Source organism: Vicia villosa, linkage group LG4 (genome assembly GCF_029867415.1).
Source record: "Vicia villosa cultivar HV-30 ecotype Madison, WI linkage group LG4, Vvil1.0, whole genome shotgun sequence".
Taxonomy (NCBI): domain Eukaryota; kingdom Viridiplantae; phylum Streptophyta; class Magnoliopsida; order Fabales; family Fabaceae; genus Vicia; species Vicia villosa.
The window spans coordinates 145,136,554-145,144,943 of record NC_081183.1 but is presented as its reverse complement, the minus strand read 5'-3'; the positions used below and the strand labels follow the sequence as shown (position 1 = coordinate 145,144,943).

Genomic DNA, 8,390 nt, shown 5'->3' with positions numbered 1-8,390 from the left:
TTTTGGATCATAAATAGCCTTTTTTGAATATTAAAATATTTAGATCAATAATAGATTTTTTTCCGTATACAAATATTATTTATGTTTAAGTATCATTTAGAAAAATATTTGGATCAATAGTAAATTTTTGTATATAAAAATACTTAAATTAATAATAGATTTTTTCCCGTATATTATTTTTTAATTAAAATTTTTTGGATCACAAATACAATTTTTCATATATAAAAATATTTAGATCATTAATAAATTTTTCCCATATACAAATATTATTTATGTTTAGGTATCATTTACAAAAATATCTTAATCAATTGTAAATTTTCATATATAAAAATATTTATATCAATAATAGTACTTTTCCCGTATACCTTTTTTTAAAACAATTTTTTGGATCATAAATACAAATTTTCATATATAAAAATATTTATATCATTAATATATTTTTCCCATATACAAATATTATTTATGTTTAGGTATCGTTTACAAAATATTTGAATCAATTGTAAATTTCCGTATTTAAAAATATTTAGATCAATAATAGTTTTGTTCCCGTATAGTCGTATATATTTTTTGAATAAATTTTTTTGGGATCATAAATAACATTTTTCATATATAATAATATTTAGATCATTAATGACATATATTAATATAATAATATTTTGAATCATATAAATTAAAATTAATGATAACTGACACACACTTTTGTATTTTATCCAATAACACACATTTTTAAGTATATTTTTAAATTCATTTTAATTGAAATATTTTTTTAAACTAAAATTATTATTATTTTCTTTAAAAGTATTGTATCTTAAAATAAAAATTATTTCAAATTATGTTTCTTCGTTATTAATATTTAATTATTAAATTTAATTTTGAAAAATTAAATACTATTTTAAATGTAAATTGACAATCATTTAAAAAAATCGTAATAATCTTTTTATTAAAAAATAATTTATCGAAATATTTTGATTAATAATTTATTAGAAAAAAATAATAATAATAAAATAATAAAAAGTGAAAAGTTAAAAGTGAAAAAGTGAGTTAAAAAAAATCAACAAAAGACATTTTTTGCCTTTAAATTATTAATTTAGATTAAGATAACAAAAGAGCAATTGGATATTTTCTAGAACATATTATTTTCTTTTATTATAGATAATATTTAATTATTAAAGTTAATTTTTTAAAATTAAATACTATTTTAAATGTAAATTGACAATCATTTAAAATGATCATAATAATTTTTTTTTTAAAAAAAATTATTAAAATATTTTGATTAATAACTTATTAGAAATAATAATAATAAAATAATAAAAAGTGAAAAGTGAAATGTGAAAAGTGGGTTGGAAAGTGAAAAAGTGAAAAGTGAGTTGTAAAAAAGTTTTGCTCATAAATTATTAATTTAGATTAAGATAACAAAAAAACAATTGAATATTTTCTAGAAATTGTTATTTTCTTATATTATAGAAAATATTTAATTATTAAAGTTAATTTTTAAAAATTAAATACTATTTTAAATATAAATTGACAATCATTTAAAATTGATCATAATAAATTTTTTTATTAAAGAATAATTTATAAAATAAAAAGCATTAGTAAAGTACTACTCAAGGATGGTATATTCGATCGTAAATCCTCTTATAGAATCCAACAAAACATATAAATACGAACCTAGCGATTGAGTTGCAATCACTTCACTAACCAATAGAGAGAAGCTAAGTACTTCACTAACCAATAGAGAGAAGCTAAGTTCCAATAGTGAAGTGGCTTAGTGCATCAACGCAAAAGGAACGATCCATCCAGAACAAAGCACAGCCTCTCAACTTCATTCTCTCTCTCTCTCTCTCCAGAAGAAAATGGTTGACAACAATGGTACTACCCTCCCTCTTTCGTTTCAATTTGTAATGTTGAGATCGTATAATACTTACTCACTGATTCGTCGCTGAACTGCAGAATCACTCTCTGAATTCCTCGCATCTGCCGTCGACGCTGCTCAAAAAGCTGGCGACGTTAGTTCTTTCTCACTTCAACTCTCTTCATCTATCACTATCGATTCTGTATTCAATTTTTTTTCTTCAGGTTATTCGCAAAGGATTTTACCAAATCAAACAAGTCGAACACAAAGGATCGGTTTGTTACAATCTCCTTCTACTTTATTTTCTTCCATCATATAATGTCAATGTTACTTTTGGTAAATCGTACGATTTTTTTTTTGGTTTCAATTTTCTTATATATTATTATTTATTGCGATTGGTGTTGATTTCACTTAATGTGACTGGTTTCAATTCAATGCTGTTTTATGGGGATGACATTTTTACCCTTGGTTTTTAGTACATTTTTGGATAAACAGCTTATTTGAAGTTTATAGTACAAATGCTTATCAAAATAAACACTTATGAAAAAGCTTGCATAAGCTATTTATTTAACAAAAGATAAAATAAATTTAAATTATTTTCATATGTGCTATAGATTGTTATCTTTGAGAACTTGTAAAAATATGCTCAAAATTTTTTATGAATAAGCTGTTATAAAAATATGCTCAAAAAAATTTATGAATAAGCTGTTTTAGTAAGCTCTTCCATACAGTGTCACAAAACTAATGATATAAGATAAGCTCAAATAAGCCAATCCAAACAGGTCCTAAATTGAATAAACAACTTAATTGAGTGATTAATATAACTTGTGAAGTGTTTGCAAACAACTTATAGATACGTTAAACTATGAAGCACGGACACTTTTATGAGTAGGCGTGCTGCGGTGTCTAACACTTGTATGAAACCTGTAAGACACATGTCGGAAAACTCAGACACCTTCCAATTTTTTTTCTTTGTTTTGGCACTCTTTAAATCGGTGTTTGACACCCTTATGACACTCATATGACGCGTGTCAGACAACTAAGGCAGGTGTTTCAAAGGAATTTTGTTCTTTTCTTTACTTCAACACACCTTATACACTTTTTTGGATAAATTTCACACATCTAAAAGAGTCAAATACTATCATATATGTAGCCATGTTGGTGTCCTAAGTTTTTCACATTATCGGTGATAGAGTGTCCTTGTCGAAGTCCATGCTTCATAGGTCATAAGTCGTTTCCGTAAGTGTTGTCGATGGCACACCAAGGCCTATGGAGGAGAACCAGAATCCCTCCATAACAGCCACTTTGTGTCACCTTCATAACGGATTATGGCAGAAAAATTGCAATATCGGCCAATATTTACCATTACGAAGTCCAAAAACCGCCTCTGATATCCGTGATGTCTAATATTTGATAACACTGGCTTCTTTACACTGTTCCAAACAGTCTGCAAGTGTTTATGCCTTTAGCTACATTCAAATAAATCAATCGATATGTCTATTAGCCTTTATGACATTTATATAATCAATATATTGTAGAAATAAATAAGTAGTTTGAGGTTCTTACTTTTTCCTTGTTCTTGAGAAGATCCTTACTTGTAGGGTAAAGGAATTGAAAAAAATACGGCATTATTAGTTATCAACGCGTGTATAAAGAATAAAGTATTATTGTCTTTTCATAGTGTTTTACCTTTACTGTGGTGCACAGGTTGATCTGGTAACTGAAACTGATAAAGCATGCGAGGAACTAATATTTAATCATCTCAAACATCTTTATCCCACTCATAAGGTTCGTCCACCTCTTCCTCCAATGATATAGTCATGTTTAATTTTGATGGCTATTATTGCCGGTTTCCGTTTTATATTTCCTGAAGTTTATTTATATTTGTGAACTTATTAGTTCATTGGGGAGGAAACCACAGCTGCTTTTGGTGTTACGGAGCTTACAGATGATCCCACATGGATTGTTGATCCCTTGGATGGAACTACTAACTTTGTGCACGGGTAATCATCAATTCTTATATTATCGTTGATGGTGATTGAGGATATGTATTTACATATTGATGGACTAATAATTATACTATTTGTAGATTCCCCTTCGTTTGCGTCTCCATTGGTCTTACAATTGGAAAAGTTCCAACAGTTGGTGTTGTGTACAATCCAATAATTAATGAGGTATGAAATCTTCCCTCTTGAAAATGCTTTATAAGTTTTGGAGACTTGACATTGAAGTAATTAATTTTGGCATATGATTCAACAAGGATTATGAGCATTGAATTTATAGTAAGTTTCCTTTCTTGCTCAGTATGCTCATTGAAATGTGGGATTTTTTTATGTAGCTTTTTACTGCAGTTCGTGGAAAAGGGGCTTTTTTGAATGGGAATCCTATTAAAGGTGTGTCCTCTGTTTTTCATCTTTTGATAACTTGTTATTGATATAGATGTCATACTTATGTCTTGAATTTCACAGTATCGTCACAAACTGAATTGATGAGCTCTCTTCTTGCAACTGAGGTATGTCAAGGCTGTTATAATTGATTACGTAAAATCTATTCAATTGTTCTTATTTGCATCAATGAAGTGTATTACTCTCCCTCCCTCTCCTTATCATATACCTGTGTCGATGGCTAACATGGAATTCGGAAACCTACAATATCAATTTTTGGGCCATCAAGTGAAAATATTTCAGTCGGTTAATCAAAGGCATAAAAATGATACAAAACTTGAGTGTCTAATGCATATGATCCCTAAGTATGACCATCGAAGGCATTTTGACCATCTTAGCATGTCATAATTTAACTTATACATGACATATCTAAGTGAGATGGTGATAGAGTGTTGGTTGTGTCTAAACCATCAGAAGGGGATGTTTTAGTGGGCTTAAGGCTGGATAAGCCCAGGGTTTGGAGAATTTACAAAAGAAAAAGAAACTAAAAGCGAGAGAGAATTAAGGTGCCAACTGTCTTGGCAGTTAGGATATTCTAATAAGGGATGTGTGGGGCTAAGTAGTGGGATCATAGAAGTCCTTCCTTTTCATTCAGTTAGTAAATCGTTTTGTGGTGGAAGAGATAGAGAAAATTCTCTTTTATTTGAGAAGCCTTGGCTCTGGTCTTGTACGAGAGTTCTCTCTTATTTTCAGATTAATACAGTTTCCATGTTCTACTTTATTATTGTTAACTCTGCTCTATCAGATGGTGACTGTCTCTTGCTATCAAGCAGATGATCCCTATTATACTATCATAATATGGCATTCTTGTTTTAACACATTCGTGTTAGAATTTCTACATCTGTAGCTGGACATCATTTTAAATGTTTGTCGCTAGTGTGTAATCTTTTTAATTTGACTCTGCATGATCATACACCGTGACTATTACTGCTGAACCCATTACATTGATATTTCCAATACAGCTGATAAATCAGTAACTTGCTCTGAATAATCTTGATTTCTAACTATGTAAAATAATGTGTCTGATATTCAAATTATCTGTCTATCTGTAACTTGCCCATATTGAATTTTGAAGTATTATATACTCTTCTACATTACTAATCCCACTTCAAATTGTATTTGTATCTCCACTAAGTAGACGTGTATTTTTACTCGCATTATTGTGTTTAATTGCATACAAGGCTTATCCTTAAAACTAGTAAGAATTCCCTAGTGCTTGAAATTCTAATTTGGCTCAGAATATTGAGATTATTGGTTCAGGTTTACTTCTAAATATGTTGCCTTTAAATCAACGAAAATTCGAAATTCATCAAGTTTTTACCCTTCTGAAAGAGCAGGTTGGAACAAAACGAGACAAGGAAACAGTAGACGCCACTACCAATAGGATTAATAGTTTGCTTTTCAAGGTAAATCAAAGATTTTCCATGGAATCTTTTGAACTAAGATGATACAAAGTATAAACTTCTCTGTATGATAACTACCTTAACTACCTTATTTCTAATGTCAGGTGAGGTCTCTTAGAATGAGTGGCTCCTGTGCTTTGAATCTCTGTGGAATTGCATGTGGAAGACTGGATGTATTCTTTGAAATTGGATTTGGTGGTCCATGGTATGAACTTCTCCTACATTAAATTTTGGGCATTATCATTATGTGCTAGGCCAGCCCAACCTTTGGGCAAGTAAAGCAAGAGATTTAGGTCCACAAATATTTAAGCTTAATAGACATGCATAGTGTCTAATAACTTTTATTAAAAAAAAGCCTTTTTCTTAATGGTTAAGGCATCTTATTTTAAATAAAAGTTTTAGACTTTGTAACACTAGAAAAAGGTGTGTCTGTGTCGTTGTCTGAAATCGACAAACATTTGTGATCATATTTTCAAATTATTACCACTGTCTACGTGTTAGTGTCGATGTCGTGTTTCCGGTCAGTCCTTCATAGGTTTTAGGTTATAATCTTTTAGGCTTCATACTCTTTCTAACTTTTTTGGCGTTATCATTATGTGATTCATATAATAACATGGTCGTGGTCTCCCTCTTTCCAGGGATGTGGCTGGTGGAGCTGTCATTGTTAGAGAAGCTGGAGGCGTTGTGTTTGATCCGTAAGTTACTCTGATATTGCTTATAATTTAACCTTTTCTTAACTAAGTGGAATATGTAACCATTTCTAGATAGTCTTTTGCATCGTTAGGTACAAAGTTTATTTTACTTTTTACATGTGTCAACATGTTATAGATAGATAAATGTAATCAACTTGATGCAATAATGCATTTTGGCAGATTTTGTACAGAAAGCTATAAAACATGAAGCTTCATACTTAATCTCAACATTTGCTGTTTTTGTTTGCTTCAGGTCTGGTGCAGATTTTGACATAACAGCCCAGCGTATAGCTGCTTCAAACCCTTCTTTGAAGGATGCACTTGTTGACGTTTTGCGCCAAACAGAGTGAAAATTGAAATAAATTATTATTTATTGAGTATTTATATTTGATTAGGAGAAATGTGATACAAGTCATTTGCTTTTTCTCAAATAATCAAAACTATATTTTGGATATTATTTATTGAGTAGTTTTATATGTTTAGTGAGAATTATTTAGTATTAAGAATATTAAGTATGGTATCAGTAAAATAAATGATGATGTAAAACCTACATCCAATTCTAATTAAAATTGACTTGAATATAAAAAGTACAATTTATATTTGAATATGTTTACATAAAGTGAATTTATGTTTAAATACGTTTACAAAAGTGAGTGAGTTGAAAAATAAATTTTAGCATAAAATTTACATGTGAATTTAAAAACTATAAATTTTATATTAAAGTTAAAATGTTTTTGGAGGTAAATCAAGGAAACCTACATATTGTGTTTTCAAAAATATCTTTTGTTTTTGGAGGTGTATTTACGAAAATACATTTTTTATTTAACGTTGAACTGTTCCGTAGATGCATTTGCGGAAATTTTTTTAACGTTGTTTAAACAGTTTCGCAAATATATCTATGGAACAATTTAAGGTTAAATAGAAAAAAAAATTTCGGAGATACATTTCGAAGGCGGGGACAAAAATAAAATTTTATTAAATACTTAAGAATATTATGAAGTGAATTGAAATATTGTGTAAATCAATTAGACCAGAAGCAGGAAAAATATCAAAATCGTTTCTATCAATTCTAGAAACTCTGAAAGTGAAGCTAAAGATATCTAAGTTCTCTAAAAATATTATTTGAAGAGTCAAAAAAGTTGATTTGTATATAGAAAAATGAACTCTTTTATTTAACATATTATTTAACAGTCATTCAACTTGTATTTTAATGACAAAATTTATCATTATAATTTTTTTAATAATATATTATTTTGGTATATTGTAAAAAGAAAAAGGAAAAGATAAAATAGTAAATTATTTTTTTAAAAAATAAAATCTCACTAGCAACAATCAGTAAAATGGTGATGATTTCAACATGACTCCTCAAAAGACTGCCACATTATTATCAACTCTATGTTTTGTTAGGTAATTAGCATAAAAATTTCTCTCTCTAGAAGTATGAAATATTTGAACTCATCATTTTTTAGAGAGAAGTTATTTAATGTTGTGAAGAATTGCGGCATAATGATACCAAACATTAATAGACTTTGAGATAAGCTTGATAACAGAGTTGGAGTCAGAATAATACATTAAGTGTTTGATGCCAAGTTCCCAAGCCATACATAGACCATGATATAGTACCATCAGCTCATCATGAAGGATGTTGGAATAACCAATATTATTCGCAAAACCGTGAACCCAGGCACCATTAGCATTTTAAATCAATCCACCAAAATTTGAAACGCCGTGATTACCGTGTCACCATTCAAAACCATATACATTTAGAAAATTTCTTTACCCACCTCCCTACTTTCTTGGTCACCTCTGGTGAAAAACCCAAAATACCCCTAACTTCGGAAATGCATTTTCGAAATGTTTTTTTTCAAAATTTGTCTTATTTCGGAAATGCACTTCCGAAAACACCCCCTTTTTTGGGTTTTTGGAGATGCATTTCCGACCTTTTTGGGAGAGGGGTGTCTTCGGAGATGCATATCCGAAATATTCCAACACCAAATTG

At 29.3% G+C, this 8,390-nt stretch overlaps 1 protein-coding gene across 1 annotated transcript; it reads left to right on the top strand.

Moving 5' to 3' along the window:
- The first annotated feature begins 1,679 nt into the window (after positions 1 to 1,679).
- On the top strand, positions 1,680 to 6,873 carry LOC131595392 (inositol-phosphate phosphatase). The gene is made up of 12 exons (XM_058867735.1): positions 1,680 to 1,869; positions 1,951 to 2,006; positions 2,077 to 2,127; positions 3,560 to 3,640; positions 3,752 to 3,855; positions 3,942 to 4,026; positions 4,191 to 4,245; positions 4,321 to 4,364; positions 5,634 to 5,702; positions 5,804 to 5,904; positions 6,338 to 6,394; positions 6,645 to 6,873. The coding sequence occupies exons 1-12, from the start codon at positions 1,854 to 1,856 to the stop codon at positions 6,739 to 6,741; spliced, it is 816 nt and encodes a 271-aa protein (XP_058723718.1). The 5' UTR covers positions 1,680 to 1,853; the 3' UTR covers positions 6,742 to 6,873.
- The last annotated feature ends 1,517 nt before the right edge of the window (positions 6,874 to 8,390 follow it).

Bases quoted from the DNA above. Each gene is read 5' to 3' on its own strand.
- LOC131595392 (XM_058867735.1), top strand. The intron at 2,128-3,559 runs GTTTGTTACAAT...TGTGGTGCACAG, and splicing joins AAGTCGAACACAAAGGATCG to GTTGATCTGGTAACTGAAAC. The intron at 5,703-5,803 runs GTAAATCAAAGA...TTCTAATGTCAG, and splicing joins TTAATAGTTTGCTTTTCAAG to GTGAGGTCTCTTAGAATGAG.